The sequence below is a fragment of the Podarcis tiliguerta genome (genome assembly GCF_965153285.1).
Source record: "Podarcis tiliguerta genome assembly, chromosome: 10".
Taxonomy (NCBI): domain Eukaryota; kingdom Metazoa; phylum Chordata; class Lepidosauria; order Squamata; family Lacertidae; genus Podarcis; species Podarcis tiliguerta.
In genome coordinates, this window is record NC_139543.1 from 40,912,745 (window position 1) to 40,939,929 (window position 27,185).

General features: G+C 39.8%; 1 protein-coding gene across 1 annotated transcript; it reads left to right on the plus strand.

Moving 5' to 3' along the window:
* The first annotated feature begins 1,483 nt into the window (after nt 1-1,483).
* On the plus strand, nt 1,484-23,624 carry SLC17A8 (solute carrier family 17 member 8). Its single transcript, XM_083400559.1, has 12 exons — nt 1,484-2,138; nt 7,477-7,723; nt 8,704-8,822; nt 11,385-11,499; nt 13,493-13,580; nt 15,404-15,490; nt 15,961-16,097; nt 17,454-17,603; nt 18,478-18,610; nt 20,189-20,299; nt 20,394-20,521; nt 21,759-23,624. The coding sequence occupies exons 1-12, from the start codon at nt 2,038-2,040 to the stop codon at nt 22,095-22,097; spliced, it is 1,755 nt and encodes a 584-aa protein (XP_083256685.1). The 5' UTR covers nt 1,484-2,037; the 3' UTR covers nt 22,098-23,624.
* Nucleotides 23,625-27,185: the final 3,561 nt, after the last annotated feature.

The window sequence follows — 27,185 nt, forward strand, 5'->3', positions numbered from 1 at the left end:
GCAAATCCCAAATTAATTTTAGAGATTGTAATGCAATATTACCAATACTACAACTCCCTTAACATTTCTTTTTCTTGGTTAAGAAAATTGCTTAGCCCTAGTGAATATAAGTAGGCCTGAAGTGCTTTGAAGGGGCCGTGACTCACCATGATAATGATAAGGTAAGAGTGCAAGAACCTCTTCAATCCTCCTTGCCCTCAGCCAGTAATGTAGCAGCAGCAGCTGTTCTTAACCGCAGCTTGTCAGTCAGTTTGTTTATTCTGCTTATGACCCCATTTCTTGATTCCTACCCCCAATTACTTGTACAGTGGTACCTCGGGTTAAGAACTTTATTCGTTCCAGAGGTCCGTTCTTAACCTGAGGTACTATTTTAGCTAATGGGGCCTCCTGCTGCCACCGCGCTGCCACCACACGATTTCTGTTCTCACCCTGAAGCAAAGTTCTTAACCTGAGGTATTATTTCTGGTTTAGAGGAGTCTGTAACCTGAAGCGTCTGTAACCCGAGGTACCACTGTATATGCTTTATAATACAGTATATGCTGTGCGCTGTATAAATAACATGATGTAGAAAATGCAATAGTTTGGCCTAGGGGTGGACTTTAGTAATACAGTGGTACCTCGGGTTACAAACACTTTGGGTTACAGACTCCGCTAACCCAGAAGTAGTACCTCAGGTTAAGAACTTTACCTCGGGATGAGAACAGAAATCGCTCGTTGGTGGCGCAGCGGCAGCAGGAGGCCCCATTAGCTAAAGTGGTACCTCAGGTTAAGAACAGTTTAAAGGTTAAGAACGGACCTCCAGAATGAATTAAGTTTGTAACCAGAGGTACCACTGTATGGCACCATGAGTAAAGACAAAATTTGGTGCCCTTCCAGACCTCCATATAAATATAGGCTTGTTGTTCTTGTTGTTGCTGCTGCTGCTGCTGTTGCTGTTATTGTTGTTGTTGTTTTGTGCCCCGTTGGGTCAGCGCTCTGTGCAGTGGAGCACTGCCCTAAATCCAGTGTTGAGTTTGGCATATTAAGAACTTGAATTAATTGAACCTAGAGCTATGGGTCCTTCTCTGACCTTAAGAGAGCACAGTTGGTTGAGCTAGTGCTTCAACTTTTGACCCACCCCTGTATTTTCTACAGAAGGTGCACTTTTGTTAAGAGTAGTAACTCCAATAATAAGTATAATAAGATTAGAGGTAAACACACAATGTGGCCAGTTCAGAAAAAGAAGCAGATCTCTGTTTTTATAACTCGCTTTCTGACCCATTTTTTATGATTACAATAAACAGATAAATAAGTAAATAAATGACCCATGTGTTCTTGTTTGGATTAATGCAAATGACTCCTCACGCAGCGTTTTAAAGCAATTCTGTTTCTGTGGGTTTTTTAAAGATAGAGCTACTAATGATGTCAATCATAAATGACATGCCTAGGGTGACTACGTTTCCAAGAGACCAACAAAAGCTGGGGTGCAGAGAAAGTTTGAGAGTAAAATGGAACTACAAGTCCATGTCCTGTGACAGGGAGAATGTATAAATGTTTAATAAAGTTTGCTGTGGACGAGATCTATTAATAAGCTTGAGTGGCCAGAGGGACAGGTATTGTGTTCGTTACTATAGCATCACCTCGCACAGGATCTGTGTGAGAGAGACGGCGGAAGAAAGCTGGGAGAGAGGATGAGCAAGTTATAGTGTGTTTCAGTCGGGTGCACCAGCTTGAAGCACCAGGTCCAGCGTTTTTAACCTCCAGGTGTAGCCCTTTGTTCTTTAATGATGATCAGCCACGGAGCAACAATAGATGAAAAACAGAGCCACTACAATTCTGCTTGAGCTATTGGCAGTTCTGAGGAGACTCTGCTGAAATTTTCACTCTGACGGATATTTTGGAGTATTAACATTGTGTGGATCATCCGGTCGTCGTACCAGGGATAACAGGAGAAAAAAAATAGAGAAAAGCACTGAGGCAGGCTACTAAAGTCTGGGGGAAACTGGCGATGACAGCAAACAAAATGTTCCATTAAAGGATTTATTTAAGGAAGACAAGATGCCTTTTGAAGTGTTTAACTCATTAAGGGAGAGGTTTTTAAAGCCTGGGAAGGAAGAGGTGAAGAATACTGTGAGTGATTCACTGGGACACTTCCAAAGGTAAAAACTTAATGTAAACTTCAAAAATGTAAGCAAATAAAGTTTAGGTTTAAATTTGGAAAGGAAATTTGTAAGGATAATTGAATAAGCAGCATATGCAAGGAACTGTACCTTAGTAACAAAGTAATGGGATAAAACACACACACACACATAACCCCACTATAAAATATGAGCTGCTAAAATATGAAATAAGTGCAAAATAGGCCTAGTGTTAAGCATTTTAAATATTGTTGATAAAATTTAGACAAAGCTAATTTAATGCTAAATAATATCCAGAAAGAGAACCAAAGGAAAATAAAATATCAATAAAAAGAACTGAAAGAAAAGAAACATATACTGAAAATAAATGTGAAAATTTCATGTGATTTTATATCTATACCATGTATCTAAATTTATATCCATGTCATGTTTTAGAAACATAGAGGTGAAACATAGAGCACAATTCAAAAATTGTAGCTTGTGTAAAACTGAAATTGCAAAAGTGACCATGAATCTGATTAAACTCTTTGATCTTCTGATGCATGTAGCTAGATAGTCCAACTTTACTTGATTTTGTCAGTACAGGTGTACTTAGGATCGTAATCAGCATCAATTTAAATGCAAGTTTTTTAGCTTAACTGGATTATGTCTGTTTGTCTATAATATGCTTGGATATGTTAAAAATTGGCAGCCATTTAAAAGTTTATAAGAGAAAAACCATAGGGGTGAAAGTGCAGAAATTCACCATATTCACATTGTTTCAAATACACAAATTTCCTGAGGGACAGCTGTTTCAGTTTGTCGCAGTAAAAACAACAGAATGTTGTGCCACTTTAAAGACTAACAAGTTTATCATTAATCTTCCAAAAAATTGAAAGATTCAGACAGTTAGACTTTTCTTTTACCAGCCAAATAATCAATTGATGTATTGTCATGGGGAGCATATCATTTTTGCAAAACAGCACAATTATTTGTTAATAATAAATATTTTCTTTATGTATTTATTTATGTCATTTCTATGCTATCCCCAAAGATTTCTATGCTATCCCCAAAAGCCTATGGGCAGCTTCCAGTATTTTACAAAACCACTAACAGGACTCACACACACATTATAATATACTATTATATTATCATTTATGTAGCTATCTAGGTTGCAAACCTGAGATGAAGCATCACTAAAGACAAGATTTAATTCTGAGGAAACATGCATTGGTTCATGCTGCTCATATATAATGACTTATTCATACTTTCTGAATGTACAGATATAGGACTTGTAGTTTTCTGTTTCGTCCTTGGTAGCCAACTTGTCGCATATCTTACTTTCTTGTAAACTATTTTAACAGACCCAAACAACCCACTATCTGTAGATATATAATAAACTGCAATATCATTTTTGAATTTTATTACATGTAAAGCTTTAAACAAATAAACCTTTAAGAGATGCCTCTTCTCAGATAATATATTTCTGTGACATGTTAGGACAGGTAGATGAAAATTTCAGAAATAAAATGAAAGATGAAATAAGGAGCATTTATCACTCAAAATCATGCTTTGATCTGGTTAAGGTGTTTGTCTTTTAAAATAAGACCTGTTAAACTATAAAGACATCATAAGCAATTAAAGATATTAATACAGTATATGCTATTAAATGTAAAAACTGCTAGAGTTCCTAGGATTATTTTGAAGCTTTCCCAGTTTTTCTTCATAAATATTGTTAGGAAGATATGTTATGAGGAAGATATTTTTTTCATTGGCCAAGGACATTTGGTCAATATACCTTCATACACCTACAGATTTCCTGCTTTATCATATTACATGTTGATGTCAAAAGTGAGCTGACGTCAAAAGTGAGCTGACAGTAAATTAACATATATCTATGAATTATTGACAAAGGTATCTCCAGTAGATAGAATGAGTAGGTCATACTTTGGCTATTTTGATACCCTTGCAAAATATTTAAATGGTACTCAGCTCTGCATTGGTTCATTCATTGCTTTGAAGGTATAAAGTAACTCATTGTATGGTTTTCAAACTTCTGCTCCATTTCCAATCAGCCAGAAAACCTGTTGTTGGGTCTCTCTTCTATAACCCTTGCACCAATAAACCCATCTATTCTGTGTACTTTTAAGTCCCAGTAGATTTCTGCTGCTTAGGCCCTCTCATTGTCTCTGCCTCAAGCACTGCTCCCTACATTGCATCAAACCCATATATTTTCCTTAATGCTCTAATTTCTGCATAGCAAACAAGAAGCATCAAAGCAACCTAGAAAGGAAAAGTCACTCCCGTATGCTGCAACAAAACTGGTCCCATAAAGTGCTGCTCTAGATAGTCACCTAGGATCAACAGGGAGCAAGACTGGCCCTGCAGAAAATGTTTAATTTAAATTCCATAATAATGAGGCAGATTGTTTTGGTTGACAATTGTGCATTTAATAGTTTAAAATTATTTAAAGAAGTATTGTATTTTATGACTGCATTAAAATCCTTATAGCTCTAATCAGAATTAGCCAACATGGTGCCCTCCAGATGTTTTTGACTGCACTTTCCATTATATCTGATCATTAGCAATGCTAGTTAGTACTGATGAGCATCCAGCAACATCTGGAAGGCAGCATGGTGGCTACCCCAGGAGGGACCAAACAGAGTCTCCACAGGCAACCAAAAGGGAAGGCAAAGTATACTCAAACCCATCCATGGTGGAGAAAACCGATCACAAGACAGTAAAAAAGTGTGAGAGAAGTGCATCTTTGGAGAAGATAGGTGCTTAGCGCTTGCCATTTGAGTATCATGCATGGGGGGAGGCATAAATTAAAAAGGACCCTCCTCATGAGCCCCTGGTAGACAAGAGAGAAGCATCATGTTGTGTATTGGAAGGTGATTAAGATGTCTTGTCCCTTTCCTAGAGCAAGACAACTTTAGCACTATAATTTGGTTTTGTGAGTTAACTCAGATGGGCACATGTTTTACACATTTCTAATTGATGGACAAGAAATCACCATGTTTTCAGCTAGATTGAGTGCTGGTCCCTGAATTTGAAAATCACATTCAGGTTACCTCCTGAAAAGTCTCATTTAATGGCATTAGAAAACATGGGTTATGTTCTGTATAGAGCTTCCCAAACTGCTATGCCTAGAAACAATGCAATGTTGGTATTTTACATGGATTAGATACCATCTTGTCCTTTGCCTCAGGAACAAAATATCTTGAGCCAACCCTGAGAAGGTATGTATACACATGGTCGTGGTGGGTGGTTTGTATACAGTGTGATAAGAGGGAAATATAACACAGAAAGTATGCACAAGTACAATTATGATATTTACAGTGGCCATTCAAAAAGTTGTTGATAAGAACACAACTTGCTGCTCTGGAAATTGTAGGTGGGTGGCTCTTTTGATCTGGGAGGGGGTTTCAACCCCCTCAGAAGCCATTAGGGCCTCCAAAGTCAATGAAGCCATCTTCAGTCCCTTCTGGACTACACTCCTTCTAAATGTTCAGGTTTGCCATCTAGGGGTGTTATTAGATCTGGCCTTGTCTTTGGAGGTTATGTTGCTTCTCTTCACATCCTTTTTACCTTTTGCATTGTGTCATATTTATATTATGTCATATTATAAGACTGAAAGCATGTGAGCAAAGTATTATCTACTGGCGACCTTGTTCCTGGAAGAGGTCATGGAAAGGAGTAAGTGGTTATTTGAAGAAGGGCTTCATGAATTGTTAAACCACTTTGGCAACAAGGTATTGCCCCTGCAAGTCCACAGTTCTTTTTCCCAGAGACATCTCACACCAAACATGCCTCCCAGTTGCAGCTGTGGTGGCAAAGGCATGTCTAGCTCAATAAATGCAAGACCAGTGTAGCAAGATAAGAAAAGTTCTGAATTACTGCAGGAAAGGAGCAAACAGGAGGTGGTAAACATCACTTGAGAGTTCCAGAAAGCTCAAGGGTAGCCCAGATGGCAATCTAAATATCCCTGTCAGTTCTTCTCCTCACTTGACCTAACTGCTATTGCTTACAGAATTAATTATGAGAAGGCAATTACTCCAGTCAAGATGAAGAAGAATGTATCTGAACAGATAAACTGATTTGAACCTAATTAGGAGAAACCCTCTATGGCCAAGAGCACTGTGGTTTGTGACAGATGTTCAGCTGTTTGCCATGCCAGGCAAACTTTTTCATCTGATTTCTGATGCCAGGTGCATTTGCAATAGAAGTCTATGAACCTGCATAATGCTGTCAGAATGGTGGCCCCAACATTCTCTTGAAACCATGGGTAATATTCAGTTGGGTTGGTGCACAAACAAAATGGACTTCTGCTCATGCAACTGGGCTTCTGGTGCAACTTGCAAGCTGCTTTGGAGGGTTGGAGGACACCTCTGGAGCAGGTTTGTCAGTGGGACAGGGAAAGGAGGAACTGCAAGGGAAAGAAGAGAAAGAGGAACTACTGCACAAATTGAAGTCTATCTGTTTATGCACCAACACAATGGATTTCATCAAATCCCTTTGGAAATAAAGCAGGCCAAAAGGTAGTGGCTGTAGTGAGAACCAAAACTAGCATATTTGAAGGTTAGATTGCAGGTCCTTATAACAGAAACAACTAAACGCACAGAACTTGCTGGATTGTGTCTCATTGTTTTAATAGCTGCCTATGCACACACACACACACACACACACACACACATACACATTGCTGTTAGCCGTCATGAATTTATTAAATGAAATGCAGGAAAGAATGCATGTTTCTTTATTTGAAATAAATGTTTCAAATAAATTAATACAGACTTAGCTTTTTCTGAGGCATAAAATCTCCTTTGGGAGCGGGGGGTGGGGGTGGACGGACCCATTCTTTTTAAAAGCAGACCATTTTTTATTTCCAAAGTAGGTTTGCAAAGTCTCTTACACACACTTCCCAAGTTCCCAACCATCAGCTGATTGCCATCCACTTGGGAAATGCTGGGAATCAGCACAGCCTTTGGTCCAAGCCCTGCCTTTACCTGTCTCTCATGTGATGTCACAAATGATATCAGGTGTAGAGAAAGCGGCAATGGCTTGGCCAAAACAGCTGCACAGGCAAAATGGGGAAGTCTAATTAGGCCTATGGGCTGGATGTTTTCCACCCATAGTTACCATGATGTGTGAATGGGCCTGAGACGAACCTGACAGCTGCCCCAGTATTTCTCTGAAATCTTCGAGGCCTTATGCAAAAACCCCAGCTGCTTTCTTTCACATGCTCCGGTTACAATTAATTGGGAACAGCTAACATGGGAATGTAATTGTAGCAGCTAATCAGCGTATTACTTCAACTACACATCAACAGCTTATCCTAAGAACATCTTTTTACTTTTACTTTTGTTAACACCTTAAGAAAAATTGATGGAACCAACCAAGAAGAAGATAACATTGAACTGAATGAAGAAGGAAGGCCTGTGCAGGCCGTGAGGAAACCTTTATTTGACTGCTATTGCTGTGGACTTCCCAAACGTTACATCATTGCCATCATGAGTGGCTTGGGGTTTTGCATTTCTTTTGGAATTCGATGCAATCTTGGTGTTGCCATAGTGGAAATGGTTAACAACAGCACAATCTATGTCAATGGAAAGCCAGAGATTGAGGTGAGTAGGGACATATGTTATTTGATACAGAGAAATGACATCCCCATTTAGCTGGGAAGACTATGTAAGAAGTCCGTATGCCAGATCAGATGTTTGAAAGATGATAGCTAAGTGCTTTCATTTTTGTATGGGTATTCAGATAGTATAAGGGCTCGTCCACGCTTCTGCTTGTCTTCTAACTAAAAAACATGGGTTGAAGAGGTTTTGCCTTTGCCTCATGGCTTTCCCCTGGAAAACCCACACTTTAGTCCTAAATAGGAACAAACATGCGATATGTGGAAATACCCGATTACCAATTGTTCTAATTCAGCACCAAAGAGCTGAATAATAGGTGAGACTGCTATCCTTGGCACACTTACCTAGAAGTAAGTACCACTGAACACAGTGGTACCTACTTCCAAGTAAAGAAGTATATGATTGAAATGTCAATATGATAATTATAGGGCCCACAATTCTAGGTGGCAGAGATGTGTGTGCTTTGCCAGAGTTGTGGAACAAGCAACCCATTTTAAACCAGCTTGCCTATTCAGATAGATGATCCACCCTTGTTAAAACTTTTAAAATAGCTAAGATTTTGCTTTTCTCTTCTGTCTCCAATCTATGGTTGTGGTCAGTAAAATATTTTGCATGGTATGCCTCAAATAAACAAAAGCAAATCTTGTTAAATGGGACTTGTATTGTGCATTTAATGATATCTTTCTAAATGAAAAAAACTTTAGAAGGGAAATTATATAGTGGCCCTTATAATATTTGATAATTTAACTGCACCTCAACTAACTGATGAAAAGGCACTCGCAAAGTGTCACAGTCTCACCAGACAAGGTAATTTTCATAGCTTTTGGCAAGACAAAATTCCACAAATTTTGGTTCAGCGCTCTGCATGATATTGCAACTCCAAAGTGAGTGCAGGCAACCATGTGACAAAATGTATCTTCTAAACACTGGTGTGAAAATTTCATATGTATATGTCTTATTTGTAGAAAGCACAATTCAACTGGGATCCAGAAACAGTAGGACTTATTCATGGCTCATTTTTCTGGGGTTACATTGTAACACAAATTCCAGGAGGCTTCATTGCAAATAAACTAGCAGCTAACAGGTATGATAAGATAATATGATGTAATAAAGTAATTACTACAATTTTATATGTTATCTAATGCTGTATTTTTAAAAACCAAGTTATATTTCATGAACTCCACAGTAGTTTTAGCAACTGGGAACTGCTTTGTGAACTTACACAATGAATGTGATGATGATACTGTGACATTAAAAGGCAGAAGTAAACTAGTTACTATTTAATTTTAATGATTGTGTCTAAGATGAAGGTATTCTGCTCCTTGTGTAATAAGCCCTGGATGTCAACTTAATAAAGGGAAAGCCATTTCAATTGCTCATCTCACTAGAGAACATAATTCTAGATACCCAGTAATCTGTACAAATAAAACGGTCTACATTTTCCTACTGTTAATTTTATCAAAATAAAAAGATACAAACTCATCCACAGAGGGGTAGAATGACTTGGGGGCTGTATTTATGTATGGCCATTTGTGGAGCAGAGTTGTACTGTATATATCTAATCAGATTCCCACTGTCCAGCACTCAATTTTGGCCATTGCTCAGGATGAATCCTGAACCCAGTAAGGCTAGATATTGGCTGTTGGAATATCTTGTGACCTAGATATCTAGCTGGCACTGAATCACCTATGCCACTTTGCCAACCTGCTGTCTTCCAGATGTTTTAGACTACAATCACCATCCACCTGCACTGGCTGGTGATAATGGGAGTTGTAGTCCTAAACACTAGGAAGGTAGTTGGTTGGCAAAAGCTAATCTATCCTATGTACTCATTGAACAAAGCACAACTTAACAGTAGCAGTTGGCAAGGGTGTCAGTGCCTGTCATAGGCAGCGTCTTTGCAGCTTATTGGGAGGGTGAGGTGGCAGTGAGGTTGTCATGGTTCAAACACACCAGCAGAGCCAATCCAGCCACTGCCTATGCACTGTGCTGACCTTATCCTCCAGCCGTACCCCTGGTAAGCCTCAGCAACAGGAGATCAGGCAAGCACTTCTGGCTCAAAAATAACATTCTGAGAACAACTTGGCTTCAGGTTAAAAACCTTATTTTGTTTTATGGCAATCTATTTCAAATCATAGTTTAGTATACATTCTACAAGGCATTTAATTGTCTGGTATTTGGTAATAAAAGGACAAGGAATGTGACACACATGAATATTGTCTTTCAAGAACAGAGTCTTGTTGATCAACATCATACATAATTTAAGAACAGATTTCAGGCTGGCAACTTCTCATCATTTCTGGATTGTCGAAAGCCACCTCGTGAACAAATTAAAAGCTGCTTTTTGGGTGATTCCCCACACTATTTGATTCCTACATGGAAGGCATTTTGATGTAGGAATTAATATGTAAACTGTGTGAAGATGGTTAACTGCAATTTCAGTGGGTCTACTCTGAATAAAACTTGAATGTCACTCATTGTGTTTTCTTCTGCATGTACAAGGAAGCTATGGCCAAATAAAATCCAATCCAAAATAATTGCAATAATAGCCTTTCTTGTATTTAATATTCCAAAACTTAACAGTAATAATTTTGTACAGAAAATAACTTGCCTTCTACACCCTTTCACAAGCCATAACTAAATAAATTAATTTAATCCTGCTGAAAACTCCGTATTCATTGAGTAATAGTTTAAAAGATCATAGATGTTGAAACATCTTTTGTCGATGAGTTGTTGTAATCTTATACCTTAAGAATTCTAACTGCATTTTATGCAATATTGCTTTTGAAAAGGACATCAGTGTGGCTTGCTGACACCTCACATCACTAAAGCACATGCCCAGTTTCCTGTGGATTTGCAGATAGTTCGTTTTTTTTTTTTTGTGAGATTATGGTTTTTGCACTCATTTTAAGAAAACAGGAAGCTGCCATCTTAGGTCAGACTCTTTGTCCATTTATCCCAGCATTTTCTACTGACTGGCTGACAGTGGGGTCTCTGGTACTTTAGACATAGGCCTTTCCTGTCACCTGCTAACCCACCCTTGAGATTTCCTGGGATTTAAACTTGAATATTCAGCATGCAAACCAGCCCCCATGTACTTTATTGCTGAGACACAGTGAAGAGCCATCTACAAAGTCGTCTGAAGAGCTTGACATGTTCAGGTTTTAGAACAATATTACTTAATTCTGAAGTTTGCCAGATTAATATGTTGAACTAATCACAAAATTTTACCCACCATAAGAATGTGGATCAATGCAAGACGAGTCTTATTCAAATGCAAGTCAAGTAATTCAGATGTGTCCATGTAAAAAATTGGCAAAGTCATCCAGGGTCACTGTTTCTGAACATCAGGTCTAAAAGAGGAGAATTTTCCCAGAAAGCTTATGAACATAATTCACATATTATATAATTGTGTTGATATAAATCAAATGATAATTTATGGGCAGGGTCTTCACCCAGACACAGAAAAATCACAAAAGCTGACAGTAATCCCCCTTCTTTTAGTTTCTGATGGATGACATGGGCTAGCTATGCACCTCTTAAGACTTTATAGCATTAACAGGTGTTTAGATTGTTATATATGTACAATATGAAGTATTATCTCTCTATAAGATAATAGGGGGGAAATATTGTTCTTTCTTTACAGGGTATTTGGAGCAGCTATTTTCCTAACTTCCATGCTAAATATGTTCATTCCTGCAGCTGCCAGAGTGCATTATGGTTGTGTTATGTTTGTAAGAATTTTGCAAGGTCTTGTGGAGGTAGGTATCCAATATATTTGCCTAAGATATTTCTTAAGAACATATGAAGAGCCAAGATAGATCAGACCAAAGGCCCATCTTGTTCAGTTCTTAAACTCACAGTGGCCAACCAAATGCCTAGGAGAAGCCTACAACCAGGGTGTGCGGGCAACAACCCTTGCCACACATATTTCCCAGCAACTGGTACTCAGAGGCATAGTGTCTGCAATACTGAAGATGGCACACAGCCGTAATGACTAGTAGCCATTGATAGGCTTATCAGTGAATTTATCCAGCCCTCCCTTGGAAGCCCTTTTAAGATCGGTGGCCATCGCTATCCTATGGCAACAAATTTAATAGTGTAACCATGCTCTGTGTGAAGCGTATGACAAAAGTACTTTCTTTTCTCTTTGCTGAATCTTCCAATACTCAACTTCATTAGATGTCCCAACTTCTAGTATAGGAGAGGCAGAAAAACCTTTCTCTAAACACGCTTACATGTCATGCACCATTTTGTACACCTTTATCGTTCCCCGCTCACTTCCCCCAATTCAGAAGCCCCCAATCTTGTGACCTTTTCTCACAGGCAAGTTGCCCCAGCCCCTGCATCATTTTGGTTACCCTTTTCAGGTATAGCAAACAGAACTGCATGCAGCGTTCCAAATACAGTCACATCAGAGATTTGTATGAGGTCACACTGAACGTTGACTAATTTAGAATGGTTCACAATAGTTTTTAAAGTTTCTGTATGGTAGGTTGTACTGTGCAATCCTCTACACGTTTACTTATAAGTAAGTCCCAGTTGAGCACAGTGCAGCTTGTTCCTTACAAAGGGTGTTTTGGGTTGAATTAGTACTTGACACCAATGTGGTGTAATCATTATATAGCAGACGTTCAACATTACCACAAGTGGGCACTATTTCAAAGTCCTGTTAGCTGCTGGAATAGTGAGGGAACCGAAGCATATGAGAACCAAACTATATTTGATGTTCAGTGCCACACTATGCACAAAACTTTAACAGTACTCAAACATAGCTATCCAGTGAAACCTGCATTTCTTCAAATTTTAGGTGGTTAACTGAGAATGTTCCCCACTCCACCAAACCCAGGGCTGGAGGTTCTAAACACTTAAAAGATTCTGGTGCCCCACATATATATCTAATTCAAAATAGGAACAACAATAAACCATAAAATAACATTTTGTTTTTCAAAATGAAACAAAACCTACAGTAAAATGGAAAATGTTTATTTTTGTATACTTCCATTTTATACCTGAAAAAATTATCCTACTTTTCTAACGGCAAATCAGATTCTCAAAACTAACGTTATGTAACACACCTGCTTCTATACTTAGTTGAGATAAGGCATCCAGCCTGCCTTGTGGCATAGTTGTCCTGTTGGGATTATTAATATACTTCAAATGAGAAAATGAACACTCAGCTGAGCAATTTGTGATAGTTAATGTTAAAAATCTGGCAATGGAAAATTTATGTGGTGCCCCCTTTCCCTTGATGCCCTAAGCATGTGCTTATTTTGCTTAATGGTAATCCAGCCCTGGCCAAACCTCTTAATTCTGCTTCATTGTAGTGTGGAGTCCCCTGCTTACTAAGATGCAAGTCCTTTTGTGTGAAGTCAGGCTTATTTTCTTGTGTATACATAGAATTACAGTCGTACCTTGGATCCCAAACACCCTGGAACTTGGACGTTTTGGCTCCTGAACGCCGCAAACCAGGAAGTGATTGTTCCAGTTTGCAAATGTTCTTTTGGAAGCCGAACGTCCTCAGCGTCCGATTGGCTGCAGGAGCTTCTTGAAGCCAATCAGAAGCCGCAATTTGGTTTTCGAACATTTTGGAAGTCAAACAGACTTCCAAAATGGATTCCAGTCGACTTCCAAAGTACAACTGTACAGCCATAAAAGAAAAAATAAATGAATAGTTGAAGAGAATAAATACTGTGTATACAAGTGATGGAATTAAATAGAAATTGAATGCTTTTTATCTGATACGTTTGCCAGGGGGTGACCTACCCAGCGTGTCATGGAATGTGGAGTAAATGGGCACCTCCACTTGAAAGAAGTAGACTAGCAACCACATCTTTCTGTGGTAAGTTTTCATATATATTTTTGAGAACTTTAAAGAAAACATAACAATAATTATAAATAATAGGGTCTCAGGTCACTCCTCATTTGAGGGCTTCTGACTATTTCCATTCCAGGGGTTGAAAGGCATAATCTAGTTCCCTGGAGGAGATCTCTTAATATCCCAAGAATGCATAACCTGTCATCAGTTTCTTTCAAAATGGAGTCAAGGGTAAAAGTCTTATCTGCCATATCTCATTCAAGGGGAATTGTTCCCATTCCCCCTTTCAATTGTGAAAAAAATTAGAAGTGTATCTTAGTTCTTCTCTCTCCATTTAAATTCTTCTAATTTTTTACCTTTCCACATTTCTTTGCGAATTCAGATTTTTGCTGGCCTGTTTACCACTCACCCACATACTTAATTTTCAGACATTATTTTTCTGCTCTGTCTTTTTCTAGTGGCTCCCCATTTGTGGAATGCTCTCCCCAGCGAGGGTCACCTGGCAACTTCGTTACGTAGCTTTAACTGCTAGACAAAATAAATAAATAAATCCTCTTCTTCCAGACCTCAGGCTAATTAAACAATCTATGGCCTTTTAAACAGTATTATTATTACTTTGTTTGTTGCTGTGTATTTATGTTGTTATGTATTTTTGTGCTCTCACATTGTAAACCACCCTGTGAGCCTCAGATGAAGGAGGGTATAGAAATTTAATAGATAATAATCTGTCTCTCAGCTCTGGTCTTCTCACTTATACCTCTCTCTGTCTCTTTTGGCATTATCCTGCTAGAATAATTTATTCTCCCTCAGTGTCTGAACTGCTTCCCTCTTTTAAGTTCCAGTTTGTTTGCATACAATGTGAATATTTGACTGAGTGTGCAGATATAGTAAGCTAAAATCTATTTCTTTCATTAGGCAACTTGCTGTGTTTGATTTAGTTAATGCTTGAAAAGAAGTGGTTGGAAAATACCTTTTAGGTTATACTACACACATCAAGCATGAATAATCACAAGTTAAACGAGTTCGGTAATGAATTATTCCAAGGGCAGCTCCTAGTGAGGTGTTCTCAACATGCCCAACAGTGGTTCATATGTAGGCTAACTCTTCATTAACAAAGTATGAAGCAATGTCAATTGAGGAAAAGAAGAACACCTGAGTCTGTTCGTCCCTTGGAATAATTCATTAGCAACACTAGTAAAGGCCAAACTAGAATTTCATGGCTTGTCTATATGAGTTCTCAATATGATCTAAATAACATGCATTTTTTTAACCATTCATCACTGGCATCTTATAATCACAAAGCCTATTAAATCATACTCCTTAGAATTGTTTTTCCCCCTGACTTCTTATATTTTACAGTACATTTAGAAACATCTCCCCCAAAGGGCTTCTGTCCCTTTAAGACCTCTCAGGATGACATTCCACAAGTGTAAGTTCTCTTCCCATAGTGCTACAGCAATGAGCTGTACCTGCTGAATGCTGCTAACCTTCTTAAAGGGACAGAATCTTTTGTTCCTGTTATGTCAGTCATGGCCAAACTTGGCCCTCCAGCTGTTTTGGGACTACAATTCCCATCACCCCTGACCACTGGTCCTGTTAGCTAGGCATGATGGGAGTTGTAGTCCCAAAACAGCTGGAGGTCCGCATGTTTGGCCATCACTGTGATTACATGCACTGGCATGCACTGTTTAGGACGATTGTAAGTCTCTCCTTTTGTCAACTGGCTATGGTACAGTTTTTCAGCAGAAGACCCTGCTGCTGTGAGCTACCTGAATTAATAAATGATAATGAGTTGGAGGTGTTGGAACACAATTATTGACCTATATACACATGCCTTTTATCTGCAGGCTCCTATGCGGGGGCTGTGGTTGCTATGCCACTAGCTGGCGTATTGGTGCAGTACATAGGATGGTCATCTGTCTTTTATATATATGGTAAGTTGTCTAGTGGCAAAAATGAATGCAATTACAACTGTACAATAAAGTTCTAGACTATTTTAATTATAGCAGTGCTACAGACTTTTTGGGCTCCTTTTTCTTTTTTTAAAGGGGTGGGGTTATTAGTTTAGCTTTATGCTGCTTTGAAGACACTTGAACTCAGGATGCAAGGGAGAAACGAGCTAAGAGGAAGGAATGCTTAGCAAATCCACACCGTGATCAATTCCTGCCTGGAAACCAATGTCCCCACTGTGGAAGGACATGTGGATCCAGAATTGGCCTCCACAGTCACTTACGGACTCATTGTTAAAACTGTGTTTATGAAAGACAATCTTACTCAGCTACGAGTGATCGCCAATGAAGAAGATGATTATTGAAATAATATTGCTAGATGCCTTGACTCTTACATATTGTGCTGAACATGAAGTAGTGTTGACCATTTCATCTTTCCTTGAATTCCTCTGCAGGAATGTTTGGGATTTTCTGGTACATGTTCTGGCTGTTGCACGCCTATGAGAGTCCAGCTGTTCACCCAACAATAACCACCGAGGAAAGAACTTACATAGAAACAAGTATAGGAGGAGCCAATCTTGTCAGTGCCAGTGTAAGTTAAAATAATGTAGTATTCATTTTATTTTTTTGTTACATTTTCATCCCACCTTTCCTCCACAAGGAGCTCAAGGTTGTGTACCTGGTTCTCCTCCCCCCCATTTTTATCCTCTCAACAATCCTGTAAAGTAGATTAGGTTGAGAGACTGTGATTGGCCTAAAGTCACTCTGTGAGTTTTATGGCTGAGTTGGGGATCTGAACCCGTATCCTAGTCCAACATTCTAACCACTATGCCATGCTGGCTGTAGTGCACCTTGTCATTTCTTAGCTGCTTAGTCTTGGCAGATGGTTCGTTCTTCAAAACTACTGTACATTTTACAACCCTACCTCATAATTTTGTATACAATTTCCCTGGTCATTGTCTCTCAATGTTCTAATGTCAGATTAACACCCCGCTCCTAAACTTGTTGTGTCATATTTTATGCTGATATAGCTGATAATATACCCAGTTTGAAGCTCTTAGTGGTTCCCCCACCCCAAAACGGGTAATTCAAATTTTTAAAGCTGTTTTCTTATAGAACCATAGTGCTACAAATGAAAAAAACTTTACAATAATGTATGATGTTGCTGTTTTCTGGTGTATGTACAAAGGGACTCTGAGAATGCTTAGAAGTGTGGCATCACTTATTGTCAGCCTTCCAGTTTCTGGGCTCCAGCAATGCAAACACTTCAGAAGCGGGTTTGGATAACACAAGTTCTGTAAATGTAATAGACCAGAGTACTTTCCCCCTATTTTAGTTTCAAAGCTTTTAGCATACAGTGGCTGGCTATTCCTCACTTTTCTCAGAACATGGTCTGAAAACTTTTTTTTTTAATTGAATATCTTGGTATTAAGTATTACGTGAGTATGTAAGTCTTACATTACTTATGAAAACCACTGCATAATGTTTGCATTCTATCGCTGAATTCAGATGTTTTTCAATAAGGTTAAAGATGTAGTCCTAAATACACATACTAGTAAATGAGCCCCACCAGAATTGGCTCACCCAGTAGGGCAGAACCACAGCAGTCATCTCCCCATAGTGGCAGCAAGGTTGTGTTGCCTGGATGCACCAGTGGAACCAATACTGCATTCCTGCCAGTTCATTGGTGTAGCTCCCAGGTTGCCCATCCCTCCAGTAAGTGGCATTGATGCCGCTACTGGGAGACTTTTGTTGTGGCTGTGCTCCACAAGGTGAACTACTACTGAGCCACAATGCACAGTGGAACTTTATTACTGAGTAAACACACATTAGGATTGTGTGGTACAATTGATATTAGAGGGGACATTCTTATCAATATAGTTATATAACAGGTGTAACTGCTGCCACACTGCAGATGATTCTTCAAATTGGACATTCTCTCTTCTAGAGATTTAGTACGCCATGGAAACAGTTTTTCACTTCAATGCCGGTTTATGCAATCATTGTGGCAAACTTTTGCAGAAGCTGGACTTTCTACTTACTGCTGATAAGTCAGCCTGCTTACTTTGAAGAGGTCTTTGGATTTGCAATAAGTAAGGTATGTGAATGAATCCAAGGTCTGGTGTGTTTTTTTAGGACTCTGATGATAAAAATGTGAGAGAGGAAAATATGAATCCCTGTGACCCACATGTGTGGGGTAAATAACAAAAGAATACGCTGGGTGCCTGGATTCAAAACACGGGGCATAACACACTCTCCAACAGTAGTGGGCCCCCAGTAGCAGAGTTTAAACACACGAAAGTCAAGCAGCAGTGTAGTGTTAGGAATATAGGTAGTTAGACCCTTTTATCCCATTTAGTTGCATACAGTGGTTGCCCCTTTCTACCCTTCTTGCAACGAACTGCTAAGGCCACACACTGCTGAGTAAGCTAAAAATGCTTTACTTACAGATTCAAAGGTCAGATTTATGGATTTATCCAAGCAGCAGCAAGAAGAACACAGGCAGAATACTCTTGAGTAGAATAAACAGAAAGATAGGTTCAAGCATGTGCTTTAAGTGCCTAGGCACATCTTTCTTGCTCAGTTACATGGTGTAGAGAAAGAAAGATCAGGAAGAGAAAGCTTCACTTCATCCCTCATCAGAGAAGATGGAGCTAGGTTGACCGCTTCATGCATGCTAGTTTGGCTAGTTTGAAAAATCAGTAAGGTTGAGGATCCTCAGAAGTAGCCATGTTGGATTTCTCCATTTGTATCATTGTTTCATAATCTGGTAACTTATATCTCAGTAGAGACTCAGTAGAGTCCCAGCCAGGTACTGATTATATCCATCCATTCAAACTCAGCTTTAGCATGAAGTGCTCCCAGATCATTCACTGCACTGGTTTGATTGGATAAAGCAGACAAAACATGGGCACCATTGCATTCATATACATACAGTACACTTCCACAGAATTGTGTGTATTTACTTTCAGGTTGGCCTTTTGTCTGCTGTTCCACATATGGTCATGACCATTATTGTGCCCATTGGAGGGCAGCTGGCTGACCTTTTACGCAGCAGAAGAATTTTAAGCACAACTGCAGTAAGAAAAATAATGAACTGTGGAGGTATGGTTACATTTTATAGATAAAATGCTTGAATTATATCTTACTACCTAATGTAGAAATGTATGGTGTGCAGCTTATTGTGTGTAATTGTAGATCAGCTTTGGCCCTTGCTAGTGCCAGTGTCTTGGAACAGATGAATTGGGTATACTACATGTGCTACATGGATGGGTATTTCCTGTTAAAGAACACTAGCCTTTCAGCGCCTTTCTTGGTTACTGATAGTGGATTGGAGAATGGGACTCATTTGCCCAACAAATTTAGCACTATGAACTTTCCTTCTGCATAACTGGGTTGCATAAAGCAACACCATTACTGTCTTTGATTTATATAGCTGGATCTGGTTGATGCAGAGCCCCAGAATATGTGAGATGTCAGTCTTGCTACCTACACCTTTTAGTAATTGATTGGACTGTTGCAATAGTGAAACAGGATCACATCACTCTTCCAGAGGCTTGATTCATACATCACAATAAGTAAAAGTTTAAAATGCATTGTCGTTTAACATGACCAAGCAGGGTGTTGATGCACACTGCGCAAAAGTGTACCTCGTTCATCCCTGCCATGCCACAGATGCAACAAGTCAGAGTCATCTGAGCCCAGGCTTGGCTACTGGAAATGGTTTGAACAATCTTCAATTACCTTTGATTGTTTATTATGAGGAAAGAAACTACAAGCCCTTGTTAAGATGACACAGCAAATCAGACTCTCCAATGCAGTGGCAGCAGGAGCAGTGGAGGAGCATCTGAGCTGCATGCAAACTGGCCAGTGTCAATCAAAATATGTTATTGGGATGAAATACAAAATCATTACCTATACTTGCCCAGCATATTACTCTCTTTCAGGACCATCTTTGCAAAGACATATGGGGCATTTCTATGGAAAACATCAATGAGAAGACTCAGATAAAAGCTTTCTTAAGATGCTCTTTTAAAGAGTATGGAATGTTGTGGTGGGGGGAGAGGCTTGGCTGAAGGATATATTGCATCAAAACTAAACCAAAATGGGAGAAAAGAATAGGAAAGGGGAGTTGTGTGAAGAGGGGGAAAGAGCTGACAAATACATAGATAAGTGCTAACAGTACGAATAAAAGGTGTGATTTTTAATAGAGTTACATAGTATACTGGGATGTGGGTGGCGCTGTGGCTTAAACCACAGAGCCTAGGACTTGCCGATCAGAAGGTCGGCGGTTCGAATCCCCGCGACGGGCTGAGCTCCCGTTGCTCTAGCAGTTCAAAAGCAAGTAGATAAATAGGTACCGCTCTGGCGGGAAGGTAAACGGTGTTTCCGTGTGCTGCTTTGGTTCGCCAGGCTTAGTCATGCTGGCCACATGACCCGGAAGCTGTACACCGGCTCCCTTGGCCAATAAAGTGAGATGAGCACCACAACCCCAGAGTCAGTCACGACTGGACCTAATGGTCAGGGGTCCCTCTACCTTTTTTCATAGTATACTGTGAGTTTAGCAACAGAGAAGAAGGATCAGTGAACAAATAACTCTTCTTCAGTAGGAGTATGGGAACAGAATGTAATATACTGCATTTATCAGTGAATTGTTTTCTCCCTCTGTGTTATTTTCTGCAGGTTTTGGAATGGAAGCTACTTTACTTTTGGTAGTTGGCTTCTCTCACACAAGAGGTGTTGCAATCTCTTTCTTGGTTTTAGCAGTAGGCTTCAGTGGATTTGCTATTTCAGGTAAAATGAAAAAATATTTTTGGTCTGCTCAAGGCATTTTATCTGTGACTGAAGAGAGTAGCCCTGCATTGTTGACTAATTTTCTATGTTACAGGATTTAATGTCAACCATTTAGATATTGCGCCCCGGTATGCCAGCATCCTCATGGGCATCTCTAATGGAGTGGGGACACTGTCAGGAATGGTGTGCCCCCTCATCGTTGGTGCAATGACTAAACACAAGGTAAGATGTTTAGATTGTTTTCCCTGGAAATATGTTCAAATGCATTGCAGTCAATTATCACTATAAAGGATTGATACCTTTGCCTACTCCAAACCATCCCCAGTCATTTTGAAAAATGTTATTGGCATGTTTAAGGGCTGAGGTGTAATTTAGCATTAGTGAATACTTGACGTGCTGGTTGTTGAAAAAGGCTGAATAAAGGAAATATGCTTTTCTCTGATTTTTACTCATGTGTTCTGTTAAAATAGCCCAAGAGTAATATGGAAAATTCTATGAACTTTTCTGTGTTAAGCCTCTGTGATAAAAGGTTACAACAGGACATGTCAAAAAAGACTTGACTTCCATGGGATCAGGCCCAGCTACTAAGGTCCACACACCCCAGCAAAGGACTGACATCTATGCTCTGGGAGCCTGTGCCAGCATTGCTGCTGCCCCTTGCCCCAACACAAACCCTGTCCCAGGTCATGCCACAGCCTCCCATTTCTCACCCTGCATGGGCCTGGTATCGCTAGGAGCAGGGCCAGGTGGTTGCCATGTTATATAGTGGTACCTCGGGTTACAAACACCTCGGGTTACAAACACTTCAGGTTACAGACTTTGCTAACGCAGAAGTAGTACCTCGGATTAATAACTTTACCTCAGGATGAGAAGTGAAATCGCACGGAGGTGGCACGGCAGCAGCGGGAGGCCCCATTAGCTAAAGTACCTCAGGTTAAGAATGGTTTCAGGTTAAGAACAGATCTCTGGAATGAATTAAGTTCGTAACCAGAGGTACCACTGTATTTCCCAATAAGGACATCGGGGGTTGAATTTTGGAGCATATCACATGATAACTGCCCAAGCAACGACCCAGCTCACATTCCAACAGTCCCAGGGACACCAGGAATTCTGGTCCAGGGAAGGAGTGAGTCACTCATGGCCACAGAACTGCCACAATGCTAAGAAGGCCTATACCAGCACTCTGGGGACTTCTCACGAGTCTTGTGCTGAAAGCCCCACTCTAATGCTGGACCTGCACCAAATGCTTCTCTGCCATTATAGCAATTCATATTTCTGTGAAATAAAGCAAGTTCTGCTGTGTATTTTGGTAATCCATAGTATCAGAGAAAAATAAATTCTTTCAAAATTCAGGTTAGAAAATAGAATGGATAACAGTCACTTCATTTCTCTAACTTCTGGTTTTATTTTGGATTCTTACTACCTGTTGCGAGTAACTTGTCCTATATCATTCCTTCAGACCCGCGAAGAATGGCAAAATGTCTTCCTAATAGCTGCCCTAGTTCACTATAGTGGAGTGATATTTTATGCCATCTTTGCTTCTGGTGAGAAGCAGGAATGGGCTGACCCAGAAAGCTTGAATGAAGAGAAATGTGGAATAATTGACCAAGATGAACTGGCTGAAGAGACTGATTTGAGCAATGAAACCTTCGTTAGCCCGAAGAAAACATATGGTGCTACTGTTCAAGATGACGAATGGCGAAGGAAAGCATTGCAAAAGCAAAAGGGCGTGGTGCAGGATGCAGAAGAAGAGACTTCGTGTCAGTATGAAAATGGGACTTATCAAGATTCATCATAAATCTAACTGTGTATGATTTGTGTGATCGTTACAATCGCTGTACGAAACAAAGCAGTATCTATATTTATTTGGTTGGGTTTTTTTTGTAGATAATCATGCCAAATGGCTAGCTGTAAGATATTGTCATTTTCAACTTGTAGTACAGCAAAACTGGGTTCCCAGGAGTTCCTGTGGCAAACTCATGGATTCAGATCTCTGTGTAAAGGTCACAGTCCTTTACATCACACGAATTTCCACTAAAGGCAACAAAGTACTGGATGTACCATGTCACCCTTTAGTAATATAATTATGTTATTGGCTCTTAACACCATGACTACCCAGTCCTTTAGCAGACCCCCCCCCCCCCGTTCATCCCTTTCTGTATGCAACAGAGAATGTATTATGGCAGAGGAGAAAATGAAATGTTTAACCAAAGACTAAATCATTGACAACGAAGGCAATTTGTTAGAGACTGTTTTGGGAAACCCATTGGAGAGCTTATTTTACTTCTCAGTTTTTAATTGGTGGCAGAGATAACATATGGATCCCCAAGACTGGGATTTATTTATTTTTTAGCCTCTCCAAAATGTATATGTGTGTTATAAATGTTAATGTGTATTATGTCATTGATCCTCAGCAAAGGATGTACAGGTTTGCTTGTTTATTAAAACGGTCATACCCCATTTTTCTATTAAAAAATGTCTCCAAGAGAGCTGGAAATATGAAATCAGATAAAACAATGTTTAAAACACAACTAAAATATAAACCGGAAACATTATACAACAGCAAGAACAATCTTTTCAATAACAGTCATTCCAAGCAATACTAAAACCCTGTTCAATTCAAAAGCCCTCTGGAATAAGTCAGGGTTTTACTACATAGTGTAATTCAGAGGAGAGCAATGATGAGCCAGGCAGGTGCCATGACTGAAAAGGTCCTGCTGTGTACCCCCCCCCCACTTCAGATGGTGAATGAATATATATCAATTCTTCATATCGGCAGAGGTGGTCTTTAACAGTTTGGGACCAGCTTATCTTTAGGTTCAGAAGGGCCAGCAATTGGCTCTACAAGGTGGAAGGGAAATAGGCAATTTGGGAGGCGAATGCTGTTCTTTGCTTCTGCTGTTATATCCTTGCTTGTAAACTAAAGGCCCAGGCTAATGGAAACTTGAAGTGGGGGCAGGGAACCCACTGAAATCCTTTTGTGCAATTCTTTTGTGCAAGAGAACAGTTGTCCTCTTTAACTCTTATTTATTTCAGTGTAGTTTGCATAGATGATGTTCGCTTTAGGCTGGGTCCTATGTATGTTATGCAATGTATTTTGAGGAAGCAAACATGTATTATTTAAAAGGGGATCTGCTGGTTATTAAAGGTCTTACAATAATATTTTTACACCAAGTAGTATGTTTGATATTACTGAAAGGCCTAAATCTTTTCCCACTAATTCTGACAACCATATGGCAAGCATGCTGTATCACTTTCAAATCGCTACTGGCTTTTCCAAGGCTCGCAGTGTTTTCTGATTGAAGAATTTCAGTAAATGATTGATTCATTTGTTTTCATGTTATCACTCTCTCAGTAAAATTCAAGTGAAACCATTTTGTCACATTGTGATTCTTATTGACTCTGTCACGTTGTGCAACTGTGACATTGTAACAGAAATAGTAATCTGCAAGAAACTTGTAACAGCAGGAAGCAAGAGTAATCTTTCCATCCCATCGAAATGCTGCTACAATTCCTTCAAGGTTCTTAGTGGGAGGCACAAAATGGTCAAATTAAAGGTGATTAAATCGGCCTATAACTTTAAATGTTGTTACATATATAGAGTTATCAATTAATAAAAATGGTAGAATTTAGATAACATTTGGAGTATTGAAGGGAAGATTCCAAGACAATGTAAAAATGCAGGCTAAGCTTCCTTTCCGGGTCAGGGCCTCACCTGGAATAGAGGTTGACAACATGACAAAAGGCGTTGATGGCCCATCAGAGAAAAATCCTTGGGTCTGTGCAAACAGAAATCATGTGCCAAGGTTAGGGGAGGGCATGATGCCACACAGAAAAGATTCTTGGGGAGAAAGGAGGTGCCAGAACTCTGGGCAGAGGCCATGCAGGGCAGAAACATCTCAACTGGCTGGCTGAAGGCAGGGAGAGAAGCACTGGGATGTCTGGGAACGCAATGCTGGGCTGCTGTGAAAGAAGGGCTTCTCCTGAGATGTGAACGCTGTGAAATCTCTCTCCATTGAAAGCTTCTGGTGTAAATATATGTAGAATACTGAAGCAGCAGCAATAGAGATGTTTGGATCCCTTTCTGAGCTCGAAGCATGGGTACCCCCAACAAAAAATTAAAAATTTGGCTCTGCAATTTGGAATTAATGTGATTTGATTAATAAAAATTATATTTTGTTAATAAAAAATATATTTTTTAAAAAAGTAAATATATGTAGAATAAACCATATTTATTAAAGACACGGGAGTCTCTGCCATGTCTTGACTCCCACCTGGAACACTCTGGAATCTTTACTACCTGCTTGGCAGAGATTGGGGTGGCACACAACCTTTGTAACAGTATATATGTCTGATATTACAGTTGCCATTATTGAACGGGATTTTCCACCCACGATTAAGATACTAGCGGATATCAGATAGATTTAGGGCCAGTCCAGAAGCATTCTTTTGCCTGAGGCAAAAAATGAAACAAGATGGAGCTTCCTATCCCATGTACAGAAGCTGAATGGACCGATCGTTGAGTCTTAACTTCAACACTGGTATGGCACAACACACCTGAGGTGAGCAGGCTCTTGGCTTTTGAGCTTAGGTTATCTATCCCAGGGATGTCCAACAGGTTGATTGGGATCTACTGGTCGATCCCTGGGGGGTTTTGGTAGATCATGGTCGATCGCTGCCTCCTCCATCCGCCCCCCCCCCCATCCTCTAGATCGCTATAACAGAAGATGCGAGTTTTCTCAGTGAGGCTGAGTGTCTCCTTAGCGATCTATTGTTGAGCACCTTTTTTTCATTTATTAGACCTGACCCCCCCCCCCCAAAATGGGACATTACTCCCTAAGAAAAGCTCAACAACTTGGACCAGAACCCCCCCCCCAAGGGATGTTCCTCACTAAAAAAAAGCTCAGTAACTTTGACCTGAACCCCAGGTAGATCACTGCCATATTTTAATCATGTGAGTAGATTGCAGTCTCTTGGAAGTTGGACGTCCCTGATCTATCCTTTTAGCCTTGATCTTGAGTGGTCTTTGGCAAGTATCTATTGCTCACCCTCAATTTGTCTTCTGTAAAATAAGAATTGGAGTAAGCTCCGCCCAGTTTTGCAAAACTAAACAAGACAAAGATGGCATAGCAGTTAGCCCACTACAGAATAGATCAGAGTGCACCTCAGATATTTAAAATGACTGTGCAGCGAGTCTTATAAATACTTGTTTCAAATGATGTTTCTCTTTTCTTTCAAAGACTAGAATAATATAATAAAACTAAATATTTTCCATGTTTTAGATTATGATAAGACTTAATCCTGGCAAGGAAATATGCTCTGGTCTTCATTACTTATAACATTTTTGCATCCTCTTCCTTGAAGTGTTTATATTATTCAGCATATGGTGTTCTGAAATTTCCCTTATCTTCCCGATAACACAAAAAAATATTGGAACAGCATAATTAGAAACATAAATATAACTTTTTGTCTAGTTTTTGAATTCATGCATGCTTTTGAAACGACATACTTTGTTTTCACCAATGATAATGTAATACAGATTTATTAATCCTTTTTAATATGAAAATACTGCCATACCACCCATTTTCCTATTGGACTGGGATTGGCTGCTCCAAGAACCATACTAACCAGGATGTTGGAAATTTCTAGCTTTCTATTATAATTTATTTTAAAAGCAGCAGTGTGTGTGTGCACACATGTGCAGTGGGGCTGGGTGGGTAATTATATCAAGACTGGAGGAGGAATTAACCTTTTCATTCTCCACAGATTCCCCATTGTAAATTCCAGTTATTAACTACAAACCCCAAAACTGGGATCCCCTCCAAACCTGTGCCAAAGTTTTGTAGTTGTTTTGCAGTGATTTTCAGCATTAACCCCTGCGTTTTGCAGCACCGCCCCCAACTGAATAATTGATACATCAAACTGTGGTTCGTGGTACCTCGAGTTACAGATGCTTCAGGTTACAGACGCTTTAGGTTACAGACTCTGCTAACCAGGAAATAGTACCTCGGGTTAAGAACTTTACCTCAAGATGAGAACAGAAATCGCACGGCAGCTGCACAGCAGCAGTGGGAGGCCCCATTAGCTAAAGTGGTACCTCAGGTTAAGAACAGTTTCAGGTTAAGAATGGACCTCCAGAACGAATTAGGTTCTTAACCCGAGGTACCAGTGTACCCAGAAACCCATGGGGCATGGGATCAATTGCAGAATTTGGAAAAGAGAAGGTCAACAACACCTGCAGGAGAAGGTGTGTAGAAGAAGGTAAGACTTCCAGAAGAAATAACACCAATGTTGGAAGTGTTGGTGAAGGGAAAAGGTAAATGGCCAATTCAGTGGGGGCCAGTAGCTGATTGGGTTGAGAGAGGAAAAGATCATGGGGCATGGCTGATTTTTCTAGGTTCTAGAGGAAACAGAAACGGCAGTCTTGGAAGGGGAGAAACAGCAAAAGGGAATGAGGTTGAGAGAGAGAGGGCAGGTAGTTGCAACAATGGTAGAAGCATCCAGCATCAGGCATACTCTTCCTGTTATTTTATGAGTAGTGGACTCTGAAACTTGCTTTGTCTTTCATTTATGGATCACATAGGAGTTTGTTTCTTTACTGGGGAAAAGTCAAGGTCACATGGATTGTTAGCTTCAGATGCTGAAAGTAGATTTATGACCCAACCCTATGAGCCACTTCGCTAGGCTGCCGCCATTGTTCTGGTAGTGCAGTGCCAAGAACTGGGCTGATGATGTACACCAATCCAAAAGTAGCTCGGTTATCTATTTCTATCCAAGTCTCCATGCAGATGTTCTAAGAACCAAAAACAGGGACATGGAAGCATAGGAGGTAAATAGCAGGTGAAATATTTGGGAGTCAAAATGACCCCCTAACCTCCTTCTCAAA